At 53.5% G+C, this 25,745-nt stretch overlaps 11 protein-coding genes across 11 annotated transcripts; 4 read left to right on the top strand and 7 right to left on the bottom strand.

Annotated features, from left to right (window-relative positions):
• Window positions 1-1,099: 1,099 nt before the first annotated feature.
• Window positions 1,100-3,029, bottom strand: EI97DRAFT_415488 (amino acid transporter; the record flags this gene model as incomplete). Its single annotated transcript, XM_033796861.1, has 3 exons — window positions 1,100-1,769; window positions 1,820-2,636; window positions 2,695-3,029. 3 exons carry the CDS (start codon window positions 3,027-3,029, stop codon window positions 1,338-1,340), a joined length of 1,584 nt encoding a protein of 527 aa, XP_033655372.1. The 3' UTR covers window positions 1,100-1,337.
• Window positions 3,030-4,170: 1,141 nt separating this feature from the next.
• On the top strand, window positions 4,171-5,114 carry EI97DRAFT_373946 (U3 small nucleolar RNA-associated protein 11; the record flags this gene model as incomplete). Its single annotated transcript, XM_033795424.1, has 3 exons — window positions 4,171-4,266; window positions 4,321-4,419; window positions 4,491-5,114. 3 exons carry the CDS (start codon window positions 4,171-4,173, stop codon window positions 5,112-5,114), a joined length of 819 nt encoding a protein of 272 aa, XP_033655371.1.
• On the bottom strand, window positions 4,835-6,187 carry EI97DRAFT_431898 (3-hydroxyacyl-CoA dehydrogenase type-2). Its single transcript, XM_033798045.1, has 2 exons — window positions 6,114-6,187; window positions 4,835-6,050 (listed from the first exon to the last, which is right to left on the bottom strand). Exon 2 carries the CDS (start codon window positions 6,011-6,013, stop codon window positions 5,225-5,227), a length of 789 nt encoding a protein of 262 aa, XP_033655370.1. The 5' UTR covers window positions 6,014-6,050; window positions 6,114-6,187; the 3' UTR covers window positions 4,835-5,224.
• Window positions 6,188-6,665: 478 nt separating this feature from the next.
• Window positions 6,666-7,068, top strand: EI97DRAFT_346495 (uncharacterized protein; the record flags this gene model as incomplete). The annotated part of the gene is made up of 2 exons (XM_033794791.1): window positions 6,666-6,759; window positions 6,875-7,068. Coding segments are annotated over 2 exons (288 nt in total), but the record flags the coding sequence as incomplete, so codon positions are not given.
• A 347-nt stretch (window positions 7,069-7,415) lies between these two features.
• On the bottom strand, window positions 7,416-8,738 carry EI97DRAFT_274418 (TFIID-31kDa-domain-containing protein). The gene has a single exon (XM_033794311.1). The coding sequence runs from the start codon at window positions 8,468-8,470 to the stop codon at window positions 7,655-7,657; it is 816 nt and encodes a 271-aa protein (XP_033655368.1). The 5' UTR covers window positions 8,471-8,738; the 3' UTR covers window positions 7,416-7,654.
• EI97DRAFT_274421 (uncharacterized protein) lies at window positions 8,739-12,672 on the bottom strand. The gene is made up of 3 exons (XM_033794312.1): window positions 12,438-12,672; window positions 12,188-12,381; window positions 8,739-12,137 (listed from the first exon to the last, which is right to left on the bottom strand). Exons 1-3 carry the CDS (start codon window positions 12,554-12,556, stop codon window positions 9,007-9,009), a joined length of 3,444 nt encoding a protein of 1,147 aa, XP_033655367.1. The 5' UTR covers window positions 12,557-12,672; the 3' UTR covers window positions 8,739-9,006.
• A 123-nt stretch (window positions 12,673-12,795) lies between these two features.
• On the top strand, window positions 12,796-15,685 carry EI97DRAFT_415470 (LNS2-domain-containing protein). Its single transcript, XM_033796860.1, has 3 exons — window positions 12,796-13,127; window positions 13,180-13,250; window positions 13,300-15,685. The coding sequence occupies exons 1-3, from the start codon at window positions 13,019-13,021 to the stop codon at window positions 15,409-15,411; spliced, it is 2,292 nt and encodes a 763-aa protein (XP_033655366.1). The 5' UTR covers window positions 12,796-13,018; the 3' UTR covers window positions 15,412-15,685.
• Window positions 15,686-16,018: 333 nt separating this feature from the next.
• On the top strand, window positions 16,019-18,758 carry EI97DRAFT_465945 (Thg1-domain-containing protein; the record flags this gene model as incomplete). The annotated part of the gene is made up of 7 exons (XM_033801506.1): window positions 16,019-16,032; window positions 16,110-16,199; window positions 16,373-16,504; window positions 16,653-16,697; window positions 16,793-16,962; window positions 17,072-17,265; window positions 17,317-18,758. The coding sequence occupies 7 exons, from the start codon at window positions 16,019-16,021 to the stop codon at window positions 18,595-18,597; spliced, it is 1,926 nt and encodes a 641-aa protein (XP_033655365.1). The 3' UTR covers window positions 18,598-18,758.
• On the bottom strand, window positions 18,711-19,989 carry EI97DRAFT_487833 (uncharacterized protein). Its single transcript, XM_033802187.1, has 2 exons — window positions 19,570-19,989; window positions 18,711-19,284 (listed from the first exon to the last, which is right to left on the bottom strand). Exons 1-2 carry the CDS (start codon window positions 19,914-19,916, stop codon window positions 18,894-18,896), a joined length of 738 nt encoding a protein of 245 aa, XP_033655364.1. The 5' UTR covers window positions 19,917-19,989; the 3' UTR covers window positions 18,711-18,893.
• A 436-nt stretch (window positions 19,990-20,425) lies between these two features.
• EI97DRAFT_373906 (uncharacterized protein) lies at window positions 20,426-21,824 on the bottom strand (the record flags this gene model as incomplete). Its single annotated transcript, XM_033795420.1, has 2 exons — window positions 20,426-21,234; window positions 21,302-21,824. 2 exons carry the CDS (start codon window positions 21,822-21,824, stop codon window positions 20,426-20,428), a joined length of 1,332 nt encoding a protein of 443 aa, XP_033655363.1.
• Window positions 21,825-22,635: 811 nt separating this feature from the next.
• Window positions 22,636-25,139, bottom strand: EI97DRAFT_274230 (HET-domain-containing protein). The gene is made up of 2 exons (XM_033794310.1): window positions 24,492-25,139; window positions 22,636-24,442 (listed from the first exon to the last, which is right to left on the bottom strand). Exons 1-2 carry the CDS (start codon window positions 24,925-24,927, stop codon window positions 22,884-22,886), a joined length of 1,995 nt encoding a protein of 664 aa, XP_033655362.1. The 5' UTR covers window positions 24,928-25,139; the 3' UTR covers window positions 22,636-22,883.
• Between the last annotated feature and the right edge of the window lie 606 nt (window positions 25,140-25,745).

Below are 25,745 nucleotides of genomic sequence, written 5' to 3'. Positions count from 1 at the left end.
GTGATCGAAGTATGTGTGTTGACTGTATTGAATGAAACACGAAATCAACGGATGAGTTGATAGTGATAGGAAGGAAAGGTCTAGGCTTATATATAGAAAAGACCGGATAGTCTCAAAAGAACAGATATAGAGACTTCATTTCAACTTCTCCGCTCCCAACTCCCTACATGGTCTCGACCTCCTACATATTAAGGCGAACATCAGGAACAGTATCCCAGGCTGCGCCTTTCCCTGATCCTAAGACACAACTTGGGAATCGTCTAAAGGAATAGAAACATGCAGTCCGATGTTGCTTTCGACCGGCAAATGAGGCCGCCGCGTTTCAAAAGATTCCTTCTCTGTTGGCGTGCATCGGACATTCAAGCAGTGGTATCCGATATTCTAGGATGTGATCGAGGTTGACTGACCGTGCCAGGTGTCCCAGGGTGGAGTAAATTAACAAATCCTAACAGTGTTCATCTTTCAGCTGCTTCCCTAGGATACTGAATGCTATGATTGACCATATAGGTATTTTTCTGAGCAAAATATCAAAGACCCCGACAATCAAGCACAATCATTTCGGGCACAGCACGTGCTCATCCAGTAGGCACAGTTCCATTTACGCCCGTGACGTAGTCCTTTTCGCCCGACGGACACCACCCGGACGCCATACCCGCAAGCTCGTTCCAGACTGCAGGATGCAATCCGAACAAGGCGTACGGCGTACCCGCAAAGAGTACCCGCAATCAACACAACAAAGTATGCTTGAAAGGCGTAAAAACCTACTGTTTGAAGTCAAGGCCAAGCCGAGCTGCGGAACTTGCAACTGCCTGGAGACGGGGAGGACTGTAAACCTGGGAATGGAACGAGGAAAGCTGGGGTATCTATGTATTCAATACTTTTGCCGGCCGATTTTTTCTAACGGGGCATATACAGTTGTTATCTGCGGCCTTGTCGTCGGGCGTATCTGATTTGTTTTCTCAGTCATCGGGTGTGGCGCTCAGGTGCACGTCAGCCTTTACATGCTGACCTTTTCACTGACATGGAGGGCTCACATAACTTATATCTGACTAACGCAAATCTATGGGATACAGAGATTGTCTAAGAAACGAACCATGCCGTTCCATTTGTATTTGGGCTTGTGATATGTACTCGTGGGCGCAACACCGTGGTTCACGCAACAGGCCACGCACTGCAGGTACCAGAATGGATGGAGTTCTCCAGGGCGCAAACTCCGCAAGATCCTTGTAGAAGGGATCTATCCGCAGCTCCTACGCGCCGTATCATCTCAATGCCTGCGTAATCTCTTTCCGCAGTTCCGTTTTCCTTATAGTTAAAGGGATCCTGGATGCTCCTATTCACTCCTTCAGGACATACTCCACCGGCCCAACATAGACAAGCCGCCCACGGACCAAATAATAGGCAACCGCGAAAAGAACAACTATACCATAACCCAGTGCTGCCCAGTTCATATCCTGCACGTCGGGGTGAGGAGCTACTGGGAAGAAGCAGAATACCAACAGGAAGATCAGAAATAGAATGGAGACAATATTGATGGCAGGACCACTTTTGCCCAAGTGGAACCTCGATGCCAGAAGCGGTTCGCCGCGTAGTCTTTTCAAAGCGACGCATCCGATGGAAATGAGGTAGGATGTCAACATGGCGGCGGTGCCGAGCGAAATAACTTGCATGTATGCAACGCTGGAACCCAGGTTGATGAGGGATAGGAGACCGACGAATAGAAGTGTCATGTAAATGGAGTTTACGGGCACTTCGGACGTAAGTGAAACCTGGAATCGAGTTAGAGTGACATGGAGGTAAAAGGTTACCAAACCCCTACCTTGCTGAAGACGCTTGAGAATGGAACGCCTTTATCACGAGCGAAGGCGAACAGCTGGCGCGAATTCGCCGCCATGACTGCAACGCATGCGAAAATCGCAATAACCAGCATCATGACAGTCAAAACGGTAGCCCCGGCTACTGACTTTGTCGTGTCCAAGAAGACCTGAATGAAGGGAGTCCCAAGCGGTGTTGTCAAAACAGCCATCGTGTCGCCGACACAGAAACAGAAAGTAATCGCCATGATCCAACCAAGCAATCCATTGCCCAGCCACGTCCACATCATTGCCCTAGGGACGACATGGGCGGCATCGCGGACTTCCTCACTCATGTGAGCTGCTGCTTCGATTCCGACGAAAGAGCTAGCGGCGCCCGTGAGACCGACTATCGTTGACAGTGGCACATTACCCCACATCATGTTGTCCTGGAAAAGCGAAAACACATCGGCGGTATTGCTGGTGCTTCTGTCACTCATGACCCAGAGAGGTATGATGACGGCGAAAAAGCCGACGACGTGGAGAACAACAATGACGCCTTCCACCAGAGGAAGTCTTTTGGAGAAAAATGTGTTGAAGACCCAGCAAACAGCTAGAACAGCCCAAATGAGGAGCGTCCCGTGCCATGCTTTTGGAATATAGGACGAGTTATTCAAGGCGATGAGACCTTGTATTTGTTTCCCAGCCAGATACGAGACTGTTGCAGCTGCAGTCTGCCAGCCTAGGACGCCTAGCCAGCCGACGAGATAGCTCAGGAACTTCTGGCAGGTGGGAGGTGCGAATTCGCTGACCCAGTGATACTGACCACCCGATGTAGGCGCCCTGCTCGAATTAGGCTCATAGAATAAGTAGATTCTTCTTCAATGCGAAGTGCACTTACATCGATGCCATCTCAGCCAGTGAAGCCACAACGAAACCAAACCCAACCATGACGATAAGATAGCCCCATATCAGCCCTGCTGTTCCGCCATTACTTAAAGAGAACACAGCAGTAGATAAAATGGCTTCCCAAGTCGATAGGATCACCATGCAGAACCCAAGAATTGTTGCATGCTTGAAATTTCTTCGGGTCACTTGTTGCTTGCCCATGCGAAGCATATCGCGGGTGTCGTTGGTCGTTCCGCCCCTCTGGGACACCAACGTATCGGAATGGCCATCGTCAAGGTCGGATGTTTTGCTTTCGAGATGCGCCTGGGCTTCTTTTCGTTCTTTCATCCTTGATGCGGAGTGAAAACTGGCACTGAGGGGAATTTTCCCAACCAACTCGAGAGCGGAGACCAAGCTCTTATACATAGTTATTTATCGCGAGCACGGCTCTAGACTTACATTCCCATGGCTCGCTGCACCTTTTTTTTGACTTAGTCCCCAAGCGTTGTCGCCATAGCCAATGAGTGGGGGAATGCTGCGCTGACACTTCATACCGATTGACGCACCTATAATATATTTGCTGACACTATCTCGCGCGAGAACTTTTGTTTTCCAATCCGGAAAGCGGCTTATTATGTCGCTGAAGATGTCCCTTGCCGATTCACGATAACGTGATGGAAGTAGCGATTGACTTTGCTGTTGTTCTACCGGTAGACACATTAACAGGTGCTGGGAACCAATACAATGAGAAAGGTAAGGCATCAGCTGCAGGCCATCCTCACGATAGGTTTCCATTAGGGATCTTCGTGCTCTCGGAGATATTGGCACTTCTCGAAGGAGGATTTCTGTAGGCTACTTTTGGTGGTTGGTGCCTGTATAGAATAGTACTTGTACTGGGCAAGTGAGGCTCCAATACTCGGCTGTCAGTGGAAATAAGCCTTGCCAATTCTTCTCTCGTCATAAGCTTTCAGCCACTTCCGCTCAAGGGTGACTGAGTGTACGATTCGAGAATCGAGGCAAGTGTGTTGATATCATGGATTTAAACTGTTTGCTTGACAGTACGACCTGCAACATAGAAGCGTGATATTGCCACTGGTTGGCGCATATAGGTATACGTTCACTTTGCTCGGCCCATGATCCAGCACTAGGTAACGAGACACTGTGCTCAATGCAGCCATATTGGAGGTGGAGTTCTTCGCAGTGGCATCCTTATGTAAGATCTGGACGCGGTTTGATGAGGATGTAGGATATGGTAGGACAATTGCACTGGGGTGTTTCCAGGTTGCTTTTCACCTAGTTGTCCTTCATCCTAAACCGGCTAGACCTTAAACGTCTTGGCGAATCTTATCGATATGCTCGAACACCAAAATTTCCATATGTACAAGCACATTCACGACCCACCGCTCTACTCCACTACTCCAAACTGTCATACGGTCCCCTTGAACCTCCGGTGATCAGAGAACCCCCAGCGTAGCGACACCTGCACACCATGTCGTCCATGCGCAATGCGGTCCAGCGCCGCAACCACAAGGAGCGCGCTCAGCCGCTTGAGCGCGAGAAATGGGGGCTTTTGGAAAAGAAAAAAGTGCGTGTCTCATCTGGAAGAATGCGATTGGCTTGCTAACGGACTATGCTACAGGATTATAAGCTGCGCGCAGCGGATCACAAGGAGAAGAAGAAGAGATTAAAACTCTTAAAGCAGAAGGCGTTGGAGAGGAATCCGGATGAGTTCTCTTTTGTACGTCCGCCCTAACTTCATATCTAGGGTTGCCTAGATATTTCGAATAGCTGGGCTGACGAAGGATATAGGGAATGATGTCCTCGAAAGTCGACTCCGCAGGCCGCAAAATAGCCGATCGAGGGAATAAGCCGTTGTCCATGGAAGTCGTCAAGCTACTCAAAACACAGGATGCGGGATACATACGGACGATGCTGCAGATGGTGCGGAAAGAACGGCAAAAACTGGAAGAGAAGATTCTGTTAGAAGGGAAGCAGGTGGTGCCACTGGGAAGGGAACATGAGGGCAAGAGGGCAGGGCACACGGTATTTGTGGAGGGAAAAGAGGAACAGCGGAAATTTAAGCCTGACGACTGGTTTGGAAAGGGCGGCGAGTGGCCAGACAGAGAAAAGAGGCAAAGGAAGGCACGAGATGATGCGGAGGAGGAGGAAGAGGAAGAAGAGAAGCCGAAGAAGTTGACCAAGAAGCAGCTGGAGGCGAAGTTGCGGGAGGAGAAAGAGAAGAGGGCTTTGCAGAAGCGAAGAGAGCGGACACAAGAGAGAATGGAGATACATTTGGAAGCTGTGAAGAAGAGGGAGAGGGAGTTGATGGCGGCTGAGCAGGAGCTGGAGATGCAACGGGCGAAGATGAACGGTTCGGTCGGTGGCGTGAACAAGGATGGCGTCAAGTTCAAGATTAGGCAGAGGAAGAAATGAGGAGAGGGAGGGGTCGATCTCCACGCCTGGTTGGATATCTGGATGCCCAGTCCTTATGTTCCTCATCCAGCTACATACATCATACAGATACACGACTCTTCCGGCTTAACCTACAACCGGGCAGGCATCCTCATGGCACCATCCAACCGCAGCACGGTTCCGTTCAGCATGACATTCTCCACGCACTCCTTGACCAAGCGGGCAAACTCATCTGGCTGACCGGCCCTCTTCGGGAACTCCATAGCGTTATACAAGCTCTGCTTGACCTTCTTCCCCAACATCTTCGTCATCGCCGAATCGAATAGCGCCGGCGCAATGGTCACTGCACGGATGCCATACTTCGACAAATCTCTCGCAAGCGGTAGAGTCAACGAAGCAACCGCTCCCTTGCTAGCCGCATACGCGACCTGACCCATCTGCCCGTCGAAGGCAGCAGAGCTGGCAATCATGATGATAACACCCCGCTCGCCCACCTCGCCCTCGGGTGTCGCAGTCGTCATATACGGCAACGCCTGCCTAATCAAATCCAGGGTTCCACGCAGATTGATATTCAGCACGAAATCAATGCTCTCAATCGCCAGCGGCTCGTTCTTCTTGTCGATGATGAGTCCAGGAAGACCAACCCCAGCACCCGCAACGACGCCTCCGATCTCCTTGCCCGTCTCCTTGACCCATTCCACCGTTCCTTTGATTGCAGCGGCAATGGAATCTGTTGATGAGACATCGACCTCGAAGAATTTGGCACGGGAGCCCAGCTCCGAGGCAACTTTTGCACCGTTGTCTGCGTTAAGGTCCAGCAGGGAGACGTATGCGCCGGCATTGTGTAGTTCGCGTGCCGTGGCGAGACCAAGGCCAGAGGCGCCGCCAGAGATTATAAATGTGCGATTTGCAATCTTCATCGTGGGGTTTGAATTGTGCGGCCGTTTGTTAGAACAACTTAGGTGGACGTCAGTATAATCAACCCTATTTCCATGACTTAAATATGAATCGTAAGCATACCTGCAACTTTCTCGGCGTCTATATAGTATGGTGTATGTTCCAAGGAGCAAAGTGCAGGATTCCGAAGAAAAGAGTAGCTCCCCCTCACTGCCTCGGCCCATCTTGCAGCGGCATCTGATACTCCAAACCTCCGATGCGCCCAGCCCTGCCTGTTCCGTATCACACGCCTTGCGTGACCCGCTCCCAATCACAACTCAATCTCGAATGACATCTCACAGCTCCGAAAAGACGGCAGTGCTGGAAGCTCGCGCAACTCTGCAGCTAGACTTGCGTCGACCCGTCAAGGAACAATTGGCTTTCCCGTGGTATCCTAGCAAAGAATCTCGAATTCGCAATCACATATCTCGCCCGACGTTGGTACATCTCCCAAACGGAACCACGACCACACACACCTCAATCTCCGCGCCGAATCCTCCCCCTCCCTTCTGCGCTCTCACGAGCATGGCCCTGGCCACCCCTTCATCCAAAACCGATACCTCAATATCCACAGAGAAAGGCACATCCATGTCCCAAGATAGCAGAGAAACCGGGATCCCAGGCTTAAGAGTACCCACGAACCCGACACCATTGTCAGCAGCGCAGGAACAACAAGTCCGAGAGATTTATTACAAGAATGTTCGGGCAAAGTGCGCGGAGGAGATAAAAGGTGTGTCCCGGTCTTTCCAGCAACCTAAGCGCTTATAAAAACACAACCATCTTTCTACACCCTCCCCTCCCCCTTCCCACGCTCAACGTAACTTCTACTAACCCTCTTCTCCCAGCCTTCGCAGACTGCGCAAACGGCCGCACCTTAACCTCCGTCTGGGCCTGCCGCGCCCAAAAGCTCGCCATGAACTCGTGCCTGCTATCCTACCAAGGCCCCGACGAAATGGACAAAGCGCGCGCAGAATGGTTCCGGCTTGCGGGGGAGCGGAAACGGGCGAAGGAGGAGAGGGCGAAGAAGGAGGCCGAGGCGATGCGCAAACATAGAGAGTATTGGGGGATTCCGCAGCCCGAGGAGGTGGAGGAGATGAGGAGGCTGGAGGAGAGGATGAAGGAGGGGAGGGGGCCTAGGGGGAGGTAGCGGGTGGTGGGAAGAGGAACGAGAGGGTTGCATATCCTGCATGGCATGGCGTTCTTATCCTTTGTTATGGTTGGGTTTCTGGTGGCATGGGGATCCTCCATTTGTATGTGGATTGCGTTCCCTCTACGAGCGCCTTTGAGGGGGTTATGTACGTTAAATACACTGTATTACTAGTCAGGGCTGCGGAGGCGGAGCGATGCCGCCTGTTCAGTGTATTATATCTGAAGCACGAAATCAATGTATGTGGACCTAGCGAAGAGGTAAATGGAAACATGAAACCCCCCTGTGGTATATAATTCCAGATGCCCTTTATCATTGGGCTCCATTCCCAACGCCGCGTGACTATGCAAGAGTCCTAGAACGCCTGAACCCTAGAAGGCCTGCTGCAATGCTCAGGCAAACCCTAAAAATCCAGATAGATGGCTCAAACGAGGCGGCCCCAAACGACCTCCCAAAATATCAATCATCGACCGCATCCTTACTGCGCATCTTCTTTCCCTACACCCATCACCTCCTCAAACTCATCCTCATCCATCTCCTCATCCTCCTCCATCCCACCCATAACCGTATCCCCCATCTGCCCACCCACAGGGCCCCCACTCATCCCCTCCTGCCCGTCCTCCGCCTCATCCATCTCCACCTCCTCTTCCTCCTCCCACTTCTCCTTCAAATCCCACCCTACACCCGTAAAGCAGTACCGCTCCGGCGGTAACCGAATCCCAAACTCCCTCTCCACCCTCGGCAGCGCAATCCGATTCCTCTCCGTCGCAATCTCCATCATGAACTCCTTGGGCAGCGCCGGACTGAACTGATTCGCCGCCCGCGCCGCGATGGCCGTCCGCACCGCGTTCAGGCTCACGCTGCTCTCGTCCGCGTTCTGCGCCGCGGCTTTCTTGCTCGAGGGCCCCGAGCCGCCAGGTTGAGGGGGTTCGTACGCCAGGGCGTCGGACAGGATGCCGGACGTGTACCGGTACGCGAAATCCATGATTTGGAGAGGGACGCGCTCCGTGTAGGAATGGACGCCGAGTTTCGCGAGGATGAGGTGCATGGTGCGCGCATCTTGGGGCCGCTTGCCGAGGCCGTCGTCTTGCATCGAGGTGAGAGGGTGGGAGGGGGGAGGTTGGAGGCCGTTCTGGGATACGCCGTTGGAGAGCTGGGATTGCGATGGTTGTGGTTGGGATTGGGGGTTCGGTTGGGTGGATGAGGCGGTAGGCGGGCTGGCGTTGGCACCGCCAGACGCCGTGGTCGGGGGCGTCGACATGCCGTTTGGTGCGTCGGCCGCGGGGGAAGCCATGGTGCGGTGTTGAGGTTGATGGCGGGTGGTGAATTGAGGTGAGCGGCGGAGGAGGCTTGGCACGGCTGCGGCTCGGCGGGAGCCCAAAGATGAATGCCCGCACGCGAGCTCAACAATAGATGGCAGCTATAAAAAGCTTATTAGCCTAACTTCACATATTCAAACATTTGGGAAGTAAGCAGGGGAAAGTATTGAGAGATCGCTTGGGGAGATGACCAGTTGTATACGGCAATGGTCCCGTTGTTCGTATCTGACCTACTAGTACTAGCAATGAGAGTATAAAGAAAGCTACTGATGAAGCCTGTAGGAAGGTTCAATCGGATACGGTGGCTGGAGAGTTGTCAGGCCGGCCAGAAGAGATAAGTAGGTATTCTCCCTCAGTCTATGATCATCAGAGCAGCAGTTGTGCACTTCCTCCCATGCTGTAGATCAAAGAATCAAAACGATTCTCCACGCCCTTCAAGCCTTTTGGCATTGCCCCGTGATGACGATGCACAGATCCAAGCACTATTGAATGACACATATTCGCACACCCCCTATTTCACGCTCTCCCTCGCGTCCTCACTCTCTTCGCCAGCGGTCTCGCTCGCGATGCTCTCATGCAAGCTTGGCGTCTTCTCCCCTCTCTTACCCATTCGTTTGATTGAGCTCCAGCTCAACGCACTGCTGCGGTCTCTCGGTGTGCCAATTGACGGACTGTTGGCGGCGCTGCTTTCCCCGCTACGCACCACGTTGAGCATTCCGTCATCTTCCACCTCATGTGAGGCTGCGACGTCATTGGACTTCTTTGAGAAAAGGGAGGACTTCCCCTTGCCAAATTGCAGAAACTGGCTGGAGCTGCTCTTACGCGAAAGCTTCTGCATAAACGTTTCTCTTCCAGTGGGAGCTTCTGAAGATGTCATGGACACAGTCCTTTCTAGGGATCCACGGGGCGAAGCTTCAGATACATCAATGGTGGAAACGGAGCGTGTATCCCGTGATCGCCGCGGATCCAGCGAGTAGACATGGGTCGGGGAATCACTGTTAGATGGCTCCTGTGCATTCTGCTTGTCCTTGCGGCTCGTCTTTTCAGCCTTCTCAGCCTTGGCCTTCTTCTCTTCCTTCCTTTCGACCTTCTTGGCCTCTTTCTCGGCCGCCTTTTCGGCAGCCTTTCTTGCCTTCTCCGCCCGGTCTTCTTCCGACTTCTCGCTTCGCGTGAATATGCTCTTAAAGTTTGGCGCTGCGGGGTTGAGTGCTTTTGGAGGCGTTGGGGGGATAGGCCCAGTCTGAGGCAGTTGAGAAGTGGAGGACTGAGGACGCGTTCCGATAGGCGCTTGTGTTGGCGACTTGGTGGTGGAGGAGAAGTCGGGTATCCCGCCTTGTAGAAGGTCGTCATTGACCAGACTCAAAGTAGAGCCTTGCTGAAGGGACGGACGCCTGGAGCCCAATCTAGACCATGATGTCGTATTGTTTATACTCCAGTCAACGCCGAGTGGGCTATTTCGGAGACCAGCAAAGGCATCCGACGAACCTGGCCATCCGAAGCGCGTGTGAGTTTCAGTCGATGGTCTTGGAAGCAAGCTAACTTCGCCCGACTTGGTAGACCCCGGTCGCGGAGATGTCGGTCGTTCTTCAGCGCCTAGCGAAGAAGAGGGCCACGGCTCTCCACTCTTCGAGCCAAAGATATTGAAAGGGCGTTTTCGCGTGGCCACGTGCTTAGGACTGCTTGATGCCTCGGGAGGCTGAGTCTTAGAGTTCCGCAGAAAAGAATTATACCATGCTCCTTCAGAGTGACTTCCGCGACGTCGTTGGGTCCCAATTGGACCAAGATCCCCAGCCTCTTGTCGAGGCAAAGATTGGCTTTGAGATGCCTTTAGAGAGCCTAGCGGCGGGCCTTGATCCGACAATGTCTTACCCCGCTGCCTGTTGAACAGACTACCGAAGCGAGTGGTCGGCTGAAGATTCTTGAAAGAGCTTGACGTTGACCGTATTGACCTCCGATCACTATCGCCAACGTTGTCGGTCGAAGCAAAATACCCTAACTGCCCAACGCTCTCACGAGGGCTCGCAAACAGACTTGGCGAGCGACTCTGAACTGATACGGGGGAGCTCGGACTCTGCACATATTCAAAGGTTCCCGGTGCCCCCAACCCCGGTAGCACATGGCGGAGATGAGGCGAGGGGTCTGTTGGCTGAGGGGGGCCATGATCGCTCTCGTCGTCTTCGGCATCAGTCAAGCCGGAATCGTCACCAAGCAATCCGGAAGGCAAGAGCGCACCCGCAGTTGGGCTCATGGGCGCTCCCGCTGAGAAACTTTCGAGATCCGCTTGGGAGAAGGCAAGGTTCTGGCTGTTAGGCGAAGGTAAAGTCATGCCGTTATTGATGTTGAAATATAATCCGGAGTTGGGGAACGTCGGGGAGATACTCGTAGCGGAGCTGTTGAAGGGAGGAGCAGAAGTGTGCACAAACCCGCCCGGTGCAGCAGAAGAGAAAGGCTCCCGTAAGCTAACGGGTCGTGAGCGTTGGCTGTTCTTCCGACCATGAGGCTCTTGAGTCTGCGTAGTTGAGAAGGGCTGCGGTTGGCTCAAACGGCGTTGCTGCAAGAAATGCAACCTAGTCGTTGTCTCGTTGTGGATCCGCTCAGCTTGACATAGCTGATTCCAAGCTTGAGCATAGCTCTGCTGTAGAACTGAAAACTTCTCAAACCACTGTCTATCCTCTTCGCCATCAGCAATATCACCGCCCTCTTGCACCTCACCTCCAGGTTCAGCCTCCTCAAGTCTTTCCCTCTCTCTCTCGAGCGCCTTGATTTGCGTGCCCTTTTCCCGGATGGCTTCTTCAAGACTCTTGTTGGTCTGCATCTCCTCTTCGTATTTTACCCTCAAGGCTTGCAGTCGCGCTTCTCCCTCAGCCTGAACGTTGGCACGCTCTTTCTCAATGTTGTCGGCTGCAGCCCGTAGCTCTCCCGCCTCTCGCGTCCACCGCGCCACATCGTCTTTGAGCTTCTGGCGATCAGCTTCCTTTTGACGGAGCAATCTTTCTTGTTGAGCACGTCGTGCTTGTGCCGACGCATTCGACCTCTCCAAGCTCGCGACCTTTTTGCGCAGCTCATGGCTTGTATCTTCCTTCTCTTTGAGAGCGGCTTTCTTGTCGTCACGCTTCTCGGTCAAGCTAGCCTTTTGTGCTCGAAACTCGTCCTCCTCGTCCTGTATTTGCCTTTCGACATCTTCGATATCCCGCCGCAAGGCATCCAGCTTTTCGGTCAATTGTTTGATAGTCTCCGTAGAGTCGTCCGTTTCCAGAACGGATCGAGCTTGGTCTACAGTCTGAGATGCGGGTGAGTTGCGTCGACCTGCATCGGCCCGACGCACACGCGATGTACTGTTACTATGCTCTCTCGTCATGACGGGAGGGGTATGAGCGGGTGCAGCTACTTCTTGCAGGATCTTTGCCGGTCGAATGATGGGAGTGGGCGTGTAATCGCCATCGCCGGCCTCTTCGGCGGAGTCCTTGTTCGGAGCAGGGCCATAGAACAAGCCAGTGCTAGAGGGAAGCGTACGGACGCGAATCGGGGTACTTGGAGCATGAAAAGCAGCAGAGTTGACGGTCACGATTCGCATGACATATTGATGGTCAGGTTGTAGATTCTCAATGGTGACGGAGGTCTCCTGGGGAGAGATATCGCCAACTGGAGAAGCATGAGTACGACGAAGGGTTCTGGTGTACAGGTGGACTGACTATCAATCCCATTGATACGGATAACGTATTTGAGTACAGATGTGCGCTGCTCCGGTGGCTTCCAGTGTAGGAGCACGCCATCACACCTGATTCCCGCGAGGGACACGATGGGTGCGACCGGGACCTCCAAGCCTAAAAGAGCGATGAGTTCTTCGGCCGGTTTCGAGAGCACCTGATATGAGCGGTATGCAAACCTAATAGTCAGAGAATGTCAGCGCAATGCACAGTAAGAGGTCCAGAAGAGACGTGCCAGAAAAGTGCGGAGGCGACGATGATAGTCTTCAGCCAGTCTTGGGACTGGAAAACGAGGCTCTCCACGTCGAAGACATGGGGAGCCCAGGAGAGGGCAATGGGATCTTCTGAGAGCATCTGTACAGCATGAGGAGCAAGGTGACGACGAGGCCCGTCTTTGCTGAACAGCGGCGGCTTTGGTGACTGCAGGTCCCAGGTTCTCGTGTCGGAAAATCGTCGGGTAGCAGTGTTGCGGGAGACGGCGGGAGACCCACCAGGGCTGGCCTTTTGGAGCTTCGGTGCTTGGCAATGTTCACGTGCGGCTGACGACGGGATCCACCGGTTGACAGATGGGTGATGCCGCAGCCGATGCGCAACACACACAAGTTCACTGACGCCCACTTCCGCTCACTCACTCTGCCCTTCGCTGCGCGCGTATTTGTCCGGCATTACCATCGTACGACCCTCCCCCGATATCTTGCGCGACCAGATTGAACTTCCCACACCCATCCCGAACCCTCCACCAGCTTTCCCATCGGCAGCAGCTCCGAGCAGCACCTGCCAGCTCTCGGAGCTCTCTCAGTACGGCAGAAACAGGCAATGCAGTACGTACGATCCATAACCGGCACAGTCTCGAAGGGTTGGAACTCCATCAATCCCGCGACGTTGAGCGGTGCCATCGATGTCATCGTAGTGGAGCAAGAAGATGGTAAGTTTCAGTCCGTTGTCCATGTTCCCATTCGTGAGCTTACGCTGAGCAGGCACACTGGCTTGTTCGCCATTTCACGTACGATTCGGTAAATTCCAGCTGCTACGACCCTCGGATAAGAAGGTACAGTCATGCCAGGCGAGCATGACGATCCTCTGCTGATGATGCGCAGGTTGAATTCAGGGTGAACGATGTGCGACAGGATTATGCTATGAAGCTTGGAGAAGGTGGGGAGGCTTTCTTTGTCTTCGAAACTTCGGCCAATATACCCAAGGACCTCCAGACCTCACCACTCTCTTCTCCGGTCTCCAGTCCGGAGCAGAAGCCCCTAGAGAACCCCCCGAACCGACCAGCGTCCGAAATGGAACCTCTCGATTTAGACGATGTCGATAAAAGCAGCAGAGGGAGGTTATCGGGCTCCGATACCCCGACCGAACCTCTCCACCGGAATCCGATGCTCACCAGGCCTATGTCGGGGGACTGGTCAGGTGTGTACATGCCGCGTTCGCACACTGATCATGTTCTTCCTACGTCCAAGGCTCGGCTGGGAGAACCATTCAGCGTGAAGGAGAATGGGCCACTCCAGGTCAGCAAGGAGAAGGCGACTGCATGGAACAGGGCTTCGGCGCGCTCAGCCAGCCCGCCGCCCGTCTCTCCCGCTGAAGCCATGGCTAGAGCTATCAATCTGTCGAAAAAGCTTCTCGTCTCGAACATCCCGAACGAGGTTACTGACACGGGCGATCTGAAACTAGACATGACGGGGTATAAATCGAGTGAAGAAGAGGCCCTGCGCGCCGAAGTGGTGGCAAGGAAGATTCTAGCGGATGAGCTGGAAGGTAATTATGACATAGGCGCATTGATCGGAGCAGATGAAGACGGGAATCTATGGATCTACAGCAGCGAGGAGGCAAAGGCGGCCGCAAGTCAGAAGGCAGCTCTGAGCATGTTGAACGAGGATGCCTTGCGCTCGACCGACGCCGTGTCTGACCCCGGATATCATAGCGATGATGCACGGAGTGACACAACTGCCGAATACACTCACCACTATCGAAGAGACTCCGATAGCGCGATTGGGCTGTCCTCACCCACGAATTCCCCTGGCTTGAACAGCACTGAAAATAAGAACTATGCGAAGACACTCCGCCTGACTAGCGACCAGCTCAAAGCCTTGAAACTCAACCCGGGGTCCAACTCCATGAGCTTCACGGTGAACCGCTCAACCTGTAATGCATATATGTATCTGTGGAAACATGATACCCCAATTGTTATCTCCGACATCGATGGCACCATCACAAAGTCCGATGCGCTCGGGCATGTTCTCAATATGATCGGCCGGGATTGGACACATCTTGGCGTCGCAAAGTTATACACAGAGATTGTCAACAACGGCTACAACATCCTATATCTCACAAGTCGGTCGGTTGGACAAGCTGATACGACCAGGGCTTACCTGAATGGCGTCGTGCAGGAAGGCTATCACCTACCAAAAGGTCCTGTGATCATGAGCCCGGATCGCACAATTGCTGCTTTACGCCGTGAGATATATCTTCGAAAACCCGAGGTTTTTAAGATGTCTTGTCTGAGAGATATCAAAGATTTATTCAATAAGCCACCGGGGCAGACACCCTTTTACGCCGGCTTCGGTAACCGACTTACCGATGCGCTAAGTTATCGCTCAGTAAACATACCATCGACGAGGATATTCACAATCAATTCCAACGCTGAAGTCAGTTTAGATGTCCTATCGCTTAACAGCTATAAAACCGGATACGCCAGCATGCGCGAGATTGTGGACCATTTCTTCCCGCCAGTAGGTCTCTTAGTGCCTGCTGGCGGAGAGGAGTTTACCGACTTCAATTACTGGCGCGATAAGCCTCTGGACGTCCATGACTTTACCGATAGCGAGGAGGAAGATGGCGATGTAACAACAGAAGCAGGAAGCATCCAGAGCGAAGACGAAGGATCCGAGATTGGAGAAGATCTGGAAGCTAGCTATATATCCCGAGATTCTGTGGACGACAATGGCGGACTTGAAGAGTCCATCACCGAAAGCGTCGAGGACGATGATGATGGCGAGTATTATGAGGACGATGGGGATGAGGAAGATGAAGAAGGGTATGATGATGAAGTCATAACACCTCTCGAAGCGAGGACCGATGGTATCGTTGAAGGGATAGACAATGTGGACTTGGCAGACCCACCGCAGGGAGACCCAGGAAGGGTTCGAGCAGCGTCCACACCCATCGCAACACCGAAAAAAGACACAAAGCAAGACTCATACTAGATGCTCGAATTCGAGCCACTTTTGATCTGCGGCCTTTGCATAGCGAGGCGTTCATCAACGGCGTACGAGGTTTTCATTATTTGGCGGGCTTTGCACACAGCACCATCGAAATGGGAAATGTATGGAATTGGGCGCAAACGGTAAATGATGGCATATCTGACTTTGTTGTATTTTAAATCATATAGAAGCGGTATCAACGTCGGTGAAGCACACCGTTCAAACCATATAGACTACGTGGCGCAAGCACGAGTTCAACCTATCGCCTCCAGGGCTCCTTTTCGACATCGAGGAGTCGCTAGGCGAACTCCCGAATTTTGTTCCCCCTGCGCAGATATATACGCAATTTTGAGTTGTCCCGCATCTCTGCAGGGCGTCTCCTGCATGCATTTCCTAGATGCATGATTATCGCCATCTGAAACCCTTCTTTATGCTTGTGCGGTGCGGTAAGCATATGGGCGCGGCATAACCCGTGACTTCCGCCAGCCTCGAACATTCAACTCCACAATCCGTCGCAGACTTAGCCTCCTACAAACTTTTTTTCTCTTTCGCGAGCCATGCTGTCCGACGCCGGCCTGGAATCGCGGGTTATCTTGAGTAATAAAGCTTAATGGCTAATTCAAAGTATGTATCCTAGAGCTTTCGCAGCTCCATGTGTGGTGAGTGCGATTTCTACAGGGGGATGACTGACGAGGTGTTAGATACGAATATGTGCGCTCCTTTGAGCAGCCGGATAGTCTACTGGCCAATACTTGGATCGTAATCCGCATCGATGGGAGAGGCTTCACCAAGTATGTTGCTCTCATTCCGTCATTTCTCATGCCGTCTTAGAAGATTTGGTTCGCGAGCATGGCCCTGGGTTTGGGAACACCTCAGGCCAACAACACAGCCCGGTTGATTCGTCGCAGTGACCTCCTAGGCGTACCGGAAGAAACCTTTACTGATTGGACGCCTCCTTGGACAGGTTTACCGCTAGATACAATTTCACGAAACCGAATGACCGGCGAGCTCTGGATCTCATGAATGCAGCGGCTGAGGCCGTCATGAAAGAGCTGCCTGACCTGTGTCTCGCCTACGGGAACAGCGATGAATACAGGTACGCATCTCACCTCAGCGTATCGACCATGTTAGAAAGATATTGCGAGATCGACAAGAATCAGCACTCGCTGATGCTGAGCTGCACGTCCGCATATCTGCATGTAGTGGTTGGGTTTCGAAGCAGCCAAAGCTGATACGTTACACAGTTTCGTCTTTCATAAGGACTGCGTCCTTTTCGAGCGCAGAGCGAGGTAATCACGGACAAACGATTCTTCTTCGCCCCATCCCCACAGATCGTCGGCTGTCCCGTCCTACTCGGCGCTACAGTGCTGATAATTATTTTTAGCAAGTTGACGACAACGATTGTGTCTACCTTTTCGGCTTATTATATCTATCTCTGGCCCAACTACTTCGAGGAACCGTTGACGCCTCCTTTGCCTTCGTTTGATGGGCGCGCGGTCTGCTACCCCAGCGATCGGAACTTAAGAGACTATATGAGTTGGCGACAGGTTGACTGTCAGTGTGTTTCATATCAGTATAGCATTAGCTACCGACTTTTCCCCGCATGACTGTCTCTCATATCGTCCTCGGGGATCCAAGATATACACTTACTGACATAGCATAGGCCATATCAACAACCTCTACAATACCACCTTCTGGGCTCTAGTGAAGAGGGGTGGATTGGACCCTCGTGCAGCTGAGCAAGAGCTATCTGGCACAGTCTCGTCCGACAAAAACGAGATTCTCTTCTCTCGGTTCGGCATCAATTACAACAATGAGCCTGAGATCTTCAAGAAAGGAAGTGTGATGTACCGAGATGTAATATGACATCCTCTCGCTTCAAGGCACTGCATATGCTAAGCCTCACAGTTCTTCCCTCCTTCGGCAGAGCCATCACCACTCCCTCAGACCGTAGCGCAGTCCACACCTCCGCTCTCCCATCCTCGACCACAAAGAGCCATCGTTCGCCCACTATCCCAACCCGCCGCACCCTCCTATATGGATCCGGCTAGAATATCTCGCTCGTCCTCGGATGGTAACCCCCGAGGCCCAACCTTCCTATCTTCCACACCATCTCCACCTCCGTCACCCCCATTGATGTCAACAGCGAGGCCTCAATATCCACAGACCTTTATCCCCGTTTCTCCACCACCCAACGGGACATCGACGATGAGCCATAACCACAAACTACCGATCCTAACACCAATCCCTCTCCCTCCACCCACCCTCAAACCTAGCACGAAACCACCACCATCACTTACGCCTCCGGACCCTACAGCGCATATAAACACGAGCCCACAACCCTCCCCCATCCCCTCAGGCACCTTTCCATCACGCACAAAATCCAATCCCGCCCAACCTCAATCCCACTCCGCATCCACCTCCCTCCCCACAACAGCGCAACCCCCACCACCACCAACCACAGCACCAGGCCCCTCATCATCGCGACCAAAACTCAAGCACCGAAGCCCCAGCCTCAGCATCCTGGAATCCCAACCCCCCATCATCCCCCTCCGTATGTCCTCGATCCCAGCAAACAACAAACCGCGGAAACTCTCGATCCAAAGCCAGAGATCTCTCGGCATGCTCAACAAGGAAGACAGCTATAACGAGGGTCCGCCGATGCCGTCGAAGGGAAGTAGACACAGTCCGCCCCTCACGACGATGAAGGAGCTGCCGAGTCCGCCTCCCCGCGAGCGCCGCGAGCGTGAAGACCAGGCCCCCGTTCGTACCGAGCCGGACGTATCGCCCTCGCTGGCAAGGTTTGAGGGAAAGGGAGAAGGTACGCGTCCACGGACGCCGCCACGACATCCCTCGCGTGGCGTGTCCTCCGCAGCCGCAACAGCCTCGCTAGACACAACGCCCAGCACCGCGAGCAGCACATTCATCCTCCCTAAAGGAAAACAAGCCAAATCCAAACCTGCCAAAGGCCCCAAACGAAATCTTAACAGCGAATCCGGTGGCTGGGCGGCTGGGACCCAGTCCCAAGAGGAAGACACGGGGCGACCCAAGGAATGGAGTCGTACGCAGAGGGAGAAAGATCGGAAGAAGAGGACGAAAGCGAGGATCGTGATTGAGCATGTTGATATCATCAGAGATGAGTTTTGGGAGAGGAGGCCTTGGATTTTGAGCGGCAGGGCGGGGATGTGAAGGAGTGAGCGATGGAAAGGGGGAAAGAGAGGTGGTGGGTGTGTGTAATGGGAGTTAGTCGATTTTGGTTGGGGTGTTTGCGTGAGGTCGGTCACGGAGGCGTTGAAAGAGGGTGCTTCCAAGGTTACGGGTGAAGATGTGTTTTGATAGAGTAGTCCTGCTTGTAATCCAAAATATTTCTCATTTCGCGAATGGAACTGGCTAAGATCCCTCAACGCCAATGCTATGCCCTTTGCGATGCAATTCAAACACGAATCCAACCCTATTCTGAAACCGAGTTATCATCGACCAGCGCCCTATGCCGTTACCTCCACAACACTAACCCGTTTACTTTCCACCAGCAATTCCCTCCCTTTCTTCCGCTTCTGTATCTTCACTTCCGCTGATGATTCTCTCTTCTTCTCATCCTTCTTCTGTATGCGACGGAGGACGTATTGTTCGAGCGTCTGCTTCTTAGCTCGTGCGCGCTCTTCGTACTGCGCTTTCTCTTCGGACGTGAGTTTGGAGAGTTTTGCGGTTATGGCTTGGTAGGCTTCGGGTGAGAGGTCTAAATTTCGGTCTGCGGTTTCGGGAGACTTCTGTTTCTCCTTCTTCTTCTTCTTTTCCTTCCTCTTTTCGGTCTTGCTGGTGCTTTCAGAAGAGGTGTCCGACGTGCTAGTCGCTGTAGACTCGCGCTCGTTTTCCTTTCTACTGCGCTTGCTTTGCTTTTTGGATTTCCGCTCGATGGTGTTGATTGCCACTTCTGTTTCCTCGACGTGGATCTTGACGGTTTTTGACTCGGTCATGCGCTCCTCTCGCGTACTCTCCCGGCTCGTGGTAGACTTCCTGTCCTTCTTCTCCTCCTTCCTGCGTTTCCGATTTCCTTCCTCCGTCGCTTTATCTTCCCGCTTCCGCTTCTTCTCAGACTTGGATCCAGCAACCGAATCACCAGCCAAATCCAGCGTCTTCCCCTTCTCCCCCTCCGCCTTCGACCCCGACCCTGATCTATCCGCCGCCGCCGTACTCTCAGAAACCCCAATCGTCCCCCTAAGCCCCTCCCCCCTCACAAAAAAACCATACAACCCACCCCTATTAATCCCCTGCTTCCTCACCTGCGCCAACGTGCTCTCCGCCCCGGACCCAATACTCCGCAGACTCTCGTCAAACGCGCGCATCCACCACTGATCGTCGACATTGTGCGCGGCCTTCTTCTTGCCGAGGCCCAGCGTGTCGCGCTTGTGGCTGATGAGCAGCGGTTTCTTGATACCGCGGTTCGTCGTGTCGAGGGAGTGGCCGGTGCCGCGCCAGCCCTGGCGGAGGAGGAGGGCGGTGGCGTCCATCTTCGGTTTGTTTGAGATGGCGGGAGGTTGTGCAGGAGGGAGGGAGGGATGTGAAGTGTGAAATGGAGCTGGGGAACTTTTTTTGGGATGGGAAAAGAGGAGTGGGGCAGGGTCCTTGTTGGAGAAGGCTTGGCGTAGAGTAACGGACGCTAGGCTTGAAGTAGACTAGCCGTAAGATATGCCCATGGATGAACGAACGTCGACCCAAAAGGTTCCAATCAGAGTGAACTGGTTATGTAGGACGCAAATGTACACAAAGGTGCGGCAGGCAAGTGAAGCACCCGTTGCATAGAGTGAAACTCTGCGTGGGTGTGGAACACTATGAAGTATACAGATCCAAACCTACACTCTTGTGTACAAAGAAATGTTAAGATGAAACCGCAGTACATTGAAACCGACCTAAGTACACCCCTCTAATGTAAATGATCTCTAGACATCTGGTAAGGAAAAGAATGGAAAATCAGCCCAGCACATCGCCTCCCCATCTCCCCAATACCTCACCACCACCCTTATGCCCTCGCCTTCCCTTTCCCCTTCTCCCTTCTCCCCTCCCCGACCCTCTCCTTCTCCTTCCTCCTCCCCCTCAGCGTCTCGCCCTCCTCACCCCGTTCCCCTCCCTTCGCCTCCGCAACCACATCCTCAAACTCGACAGACCCCGGATCCCGCCACTGCGCCCCATGCACCTCCTTCCGATCCGCCGGCTGCCCCTTGACAAACCGCCTAGGCCGTCCCCATCTACAAAACACCCACGCCTGCGTCAGTTGCCTGCTCCTGATGCCCCGATGCTCCATCCCGGGCTGATACACGACACCCTCATCCCACGGCTCGCTGATGTCGGGATCCTCCCAGCCACCGCGTCGATAGACCGTGATGCCGTTCATGAGGATCATCTGCGTGAGCGGCTCGTCGTTCTTGGCACGAGCGATTTCCCGCTGGTCCCAGTCGTCCGGGAACATACGTTCGCGGGGGTTCGTGGCTTCCATGACGGCTCGGTTGTAGGCGTCCATGTGTTCGGCTTCAAAGTGCTGCTCTTTGAAGGTGGGAGTCACGTAGTACACAGCCTGTGGATCTAGACGCATGAAGAGAGATAGGATGCCGGCGTAGGCGACGAGTTTGTAGAGGTCGCGGATTTGCTCGGACACGCGGTGTTCTGCCGTGCGGACATTGCGTGCGTCCACGGCAGTGAGGTGGACGAGGAGGGTGGCGACAACGGCGACGACGTGCTGGTGGAAGTGGGTGGGGAGGGTTAGAGATTCGCCCGGAGTGAAATCGAGAGCCTGCGCGATGTACTCGGCGTAGAGGGCGTTGCGATCGAAGCCTATAACATCTCTGTTAGCATGATATTGGTTTTTGAACATGGGTTAGGGGAAAAGGGGTAGAGAGACGGCGTTGCTCACCATCCAACCTAGTATTGTCCCTCATGATTCCGTCCAACGCATCCTCATCTGTCTTACTGCCCCCAAAGAAGGAATGCTGGATCACCTGTTCCGTGACGATATTCCCGATAATCGCGCAGACTAGCGCTTTCCTCTTCACACTGTCATAGAATAAATCCTTCCACCCTTGACTACCCTCAGGTCCTCCGGAAGCCACACACCCAATCAGCGTGACCGTCTCCTCCCGCATTTGAGCGAACGCCGTGTTCAATTTCGGCTCATTCTCCTCCGTCTGCGGAAAATCAAAGCCAAAGTATTTTATCGCGAAGCGCTGAATCCGATCCATGACCTGCCAATGCGTGTCTCGTATTTCAGCGTCACGAAGCGCGTAGAGCGGCTCAGCTTGGCCGGTCTGGTCCCTAAGGCTTTCGCGAATGGCTTGTCCGGCTTCGGTGCGGTTCTTGCTGGCCGCGAGCTCGCTAGCGATGTCGTTGGGCATGGTATCCCAGATGGATGTTTCGACTTCCTCCATTTCGGATTCGGAGTCGGTTTCCGTGGAGGCGCGCGCAGTAGTCTTTGCAGTAAGACTGGGTCCGGCAGGCGCAGGCTGTGCGCGGGTTTCCGTCGCTAAAGGCTTTGGTTTACGACGACGTTGAGGTTGAGGAGGTGGAGAGCTAGGGACGTGCTGGAGAGCCTCCGCCGCAATCCGTCTCTGGATTTCCTCTTGAAGTCCCTCTTCGGGAGTTTGGTCACGGGGCGGCGCTGCCCCTTTCGTGGCCCTCATGCGCATACGGGATGCGTCTGGCACCGTCCTCAGCCTTCCACGGCGCGCCGTGCCCTGCGGACGTTGAATGCGCCTCCCTTCTCCCGCATGGCCTCCTCCTGAAGGGTCCGCAATGGGCGTTCTATAGTCCCGCGGAGAATAAAGCGTCTCAGAATGTCCTTCGGACAACCTTCTGATCTTCCGTGGCTGATTGTCGGAATCGCTCCGTCTGCGCTTTTCACCTGGAAGCGCTGGTTCGTCTCGGAGGGCCGGTTCGGGATTCTGCGATGGACTTGAACCGAAGAATCGTGCAAACCCTTTCATGAAATCCATCTTGTCGAGATGAAGTGATTGTTAAAGTGCAAGATGCTGCTGGTTTTCCTGCGTGACAGTGGGGATGATGGCTGACCTGAAGAAAGGTGAGCGCACTCGGAATATAGAAGGAAATGGAAAGAAAGAGATTAAGGTGCGGTGCATGCAAGGAAAATGACTTGTTTCTCTCTTTGTTGCCGTGCTGCAGTTGTGATGTCTTTGTTGCCCAGCCTCCAACTGCCGCAAACAGCCATGGCTGCAAGAGGGCCACCTGGAAATGAGCCCATTATTGCGCTTGACAAAGACCCCAGATTGAAAAAGCCCTGTTTTGCAGCAATGATTCTCGTTGTTTGAGACGGCTGACCGCATCAAACCAAGCGGCGATATAGATCGCATTAGCCTCGCGTGGGGACAAAGCAGCATCCCGCACATGGTTGGGTAAGCGAGCTCGTAGTCTTTCAGGCCATTCTTTTTGAAGGTGAAAGAGATGGCGGAGCAAAATGGCGAAGAGACGTATTAACGTATGTAAACCTGCGTCGGAGACTGGTCCGTAAACAACGGCGTTGCACTGACGAGGAGTCCCGCACCTATCCGCTCGTACACCTCAGCAAACTGATCCAAGCGGCGCAGCAACAAGACCCACTGCTGGTGGAACGTGGTTTTGCCGCCTGTGAGATGACGGATATGAATCTTTGCGCTGACTAGGTAAAGTGCGTAAATGTCAGTGTCGTCAAGCGGCAGCCCTTCGTCAATGACCGCTTTCCCTATGATCTCGTTGTCGATGCAAAGAGTGAATAACATATGGGAGGGTATCTCATGTTCAAGCATTTCTGCCAGTTTAGGAAAGAAGGGGAGTGAACCATCGCTATGCTGAAAGCTATTGGGATCGCAAGGGGTCAAGGTGGTGCGGCGGAGAACGCCACGAACAATGAGTGTCTTGTTGGGCTCATCAAATTTGATGCCTCCACATGCATTCTTTGGATGCTTCATCACAATGAAGCGTACGCCGTGCATGGTGCTTGCCCAAGTCCATGTTGGCAGGTCCAGCGGGCTTTTGCGTCTTTCTGCAGGCTGACGGCAGTACCACAGCAACTGCTCGGGCATTTGATGTTTCCACAACCCGAAGCAATACGTGTCCCCCTTCCTTTTCTTCCCCATCTCCGTCCGGAGGCCCTCCAGAGCAATCAGGCGGTCGCTGGCCAAAGTGAGAGCGCGAGCGGAATATTTCTCGACGATGGCCTTCCAACGGGCATTGCGGGCGGTCGAATGGAAGCAACCGCCAGTTTCAAGTTGACAGAGCGACTTGCACGACCACACGACCGAGGCTGCAGTGAAGAAGATCATACGACGGGAAAGAAGCCACTCCTGGGTTGCCCATGCTCGAGAGTCCAGAACGCTCCCGTCAGGAGTAATGGATGCGTAGTCGGCGGGCATCCAGGTGGCAAACATGGAGCCTGCATGGTCTCCGGACTGAGTGAAATATGGCAACTCCACCGCATCAGGATTCCTAGGACGCGTGGGAAAACAGGATTCGCTGGAGTCAGCTGCATGGGAGGCAGCGATCGTGAGACGAGCGTTTTCGTACACAGTGCCCATGTGTCGGGATTCGTTCAGCCAGTCTTCCTTTGAGTCCTGAATGATGCAAAGACTGTCAATCCAAATGTACTTGAAACCGAGACGATGGGTGGCTACAATAGCATCTTGATATAGCTTTGGGATCTCGTTCCAGGGGATGCCAGCCATACGTTCCTGGAGGGTAGAAGCGGTAGTCATAAGAGGCGGTTTATTACGACCCCAGCAATGTGAGAATGCGACATAGTGATCTCTCTTTCCCCCAGTCAGACATAGCCGTGGAGGAAGGCCCTGGTCGGGATTTCCAACATGAACCACTCTTGTCGGCAAGACTGAGGGCTTGGATTCATCAATGTCCGCTCCAGAAAACGATTCCTTACACGCGTCATGGTCTCTCAGACAACGCGTCAGCCATTGATGGATGAGTTCAAAGGCGGCTGGCGAGTCTGAGGCTGGCAACGGAGGGCGACCGACAATGTCACAACTCCTTGCGGCGGGGCTATCTACGTGGAATCAGCCGACGAGATCATTCTTTCCTCAGGAGATAGATACCTTTGAGCGTAAACAATCGGATCTGGCCAACCAAGACATTGCGTACGGTCGGCACGAAAACCTTGAACCCCCTCACATAGGGTGCACCTGGCACGTCATCCTGCGGGAATGATTGTTTGAGTGGATCAGTGTTCGGTCGGAGGTAGATGGGGCTGCTACTCAAACGACTAGCCAATGCGCTACTGGCTTCTCGGTGAATTTGGGGATCCTGGTCTGAGAACCTTTGCTCGGCATCTTGCAAGATTGCGGCTACTATCAAACGGCACAATGGGCAACCAGCAGTGGCTGATAGCGGTAGCTGTCGAGCATCAACATGGTGCACCATACCACGTGGCTTGGCCCGGCTATTCAACTCCCACCACCAGAGAGGGACATGTTCCAGTTCACTTGACAGTGCAGATACGGTGATGCTGCGACAGGCCGCGCAGAGTGTCATGGCAGGAGGATGGAAGCAGGAACGAATAAAACGAGGGAGCCCGGTGCAGTGGAGCAGACACACAAGAAAAGCCGTGACTCGGCAGTCAGAGTATTAGGGTTGCATGGCAACCATGCGTCGACAACCGGGTCTTTGAATTGCGTTGCGGGTATGGGAAAGCGAGTGGCGTCAATGCAAAGGAGGGCTCCATCAGAGGGGAACGGTTGAAATGGAAAATGAAGGCGAACGGAGAGTTGGGTTGCAATGATTGGCTGGGCAACTGTACTCGTACGCGACCCCTAGTGGCAGGATATTCCCTCGACGGTGGAAGCTTTGTGGACCACGGCTGTAGTTGGTGATGATGCATTGACGAAGGACCAGAGGCTGTTCCAGGTTGCGTCCGCCCAGCGCTGACCTGTACGAAGGTGTTCTCCAGGCTGTGGATCTAGGCTGCAGAGGGTGATTTGCGGGAAAGGGGCATTAGGTCGAGGCCGGCGCCCACGGCAGCAGTAGTAGTCGGCTGATGTGTGGTGGTGATAAGGGCAGGGAAGGAGATTGATGATGTCGATTGTTGATTACTGGAAGGGTGAGGTCCAGGTCCAGGGATCGGTGCTGCCAAGCTTCCATAAAGCTTCCATGCAGGTTCTAGCGTGCTGATAACTACTGACTGCCGTGCTGTCATCTACTGCAGTGCTCAGAAGAAAGACGAGACACGGCAGCCAAAAATACTGAACATGATTGGCGCTCTGCGACCAATGGTTACGCGTGGCTTGTCACCCAAAACGTTAAAAAGATGGAAAAAGAGGCAGACAACCCAGCCGGCTGTGAACACGCGAAAC

Source organism: Westerdykella ornata (assembly GCF_010094085.1).
Source record: "Westerdykella ornata strain CBS 379.55 unplaced genomic scaffold EI97scaffold_6, whole genome shotgun sequence".
Lineage (NCBI taxonomy): Eukaryota > Fungi > Ascomycota > Dothideomycetes > Pleosporales > Sporormiaceae > Westerdykella > Westerdykella ornata.
The sequence above is the reverse complement of the archived record's forward strand: the minus strand, read 5'-3'. Positions and strand labels throughout refer to the sequence as shown.

Coding starts and splice junctions, on each gene's coding strand:
- EI97DRAFT_274418 (XM_033794311.1), bottom strand. CDS start 8,470: ATGGCTTCCCCCGCGGCCGACGCACCAAACGGCATGTCGACGCCCCCG.
- EI97DRAFT_415470 (XM_033796860.1), top strand. CDS start 13,019: ATGCAGTACGTACGATCCATAACCGGCACAGTCTCGAAGGGTTGGAAC. Junction 13,128..13,179: donor CGTAGTGGAGCAAGAAGATG/GTAAGTTTCAGT, acceptor TACGCTGAGCAG/GCACACTGGCTTGTTCGCCA. Junction 13,251..13,299: donor TACGACCCTCGGATAAGAAG/GTACAGTCATGC, acceptor GATGATGCGCAG/GTTGAATTCAGGGTGAACGA.
- EI97DRAFT_274230 (XM_033794310.1), bottom strand. CDS start 24,927: ATGACACTCTGCGCGGCCTGTCGCAGCATCACCGTATCTGCACTGTCA. Junction 24,443..24,491: donor CCGATTGTTTACGCTCAAAG/GTATCTATCTCC, acceptor GATTCCACGTAG/ATAGCCCCGCCGCAAGGAGT.
- EI97DRAFT_487833 (XM_033802187.1), bottom strand. CDS start 19,916: ATGGACGCCACCGCCCTCCTCCTCCGCCAGGGCTGGCGCGGCACCGGC. Junction 19,285..19,569: donor GCGGATAGATCAGGGTCGGG/GTCGAAGGCGGA, acceptor CAAGCGCAGTAG/AAAGGAAAACGAGCGCGAGT.
- EI97DRAFT_274421 (XM_033794312.1), bottom strand. CDS start 12,556: ATGCTCTCAGAAGATCCCATTGCCCTCTCCTGGGCTCCCCATGTCTTC. Junction 12,382..12,437: donor GTCGCCTCCGCACTTTTCTG/GCACGTCTCTTC, acceptor TCTGACTATTAG/GTTTGCATACCGCTCATATC. Junction 12,138..12,187: donor CCGTATCAATGGGATTGATA/GTCAGTCCACCT, acceptor ATGCTTCTCCAG/TTGGCGATATCTCTCCCCAG.
- EI97DRAFT_431898 (XM_033798045.1), bottom strand. CDS start 6,013: ATGAAGATTGCAAATCGCACATTTATAATCTCTGGCGGCGCCTCTGGC.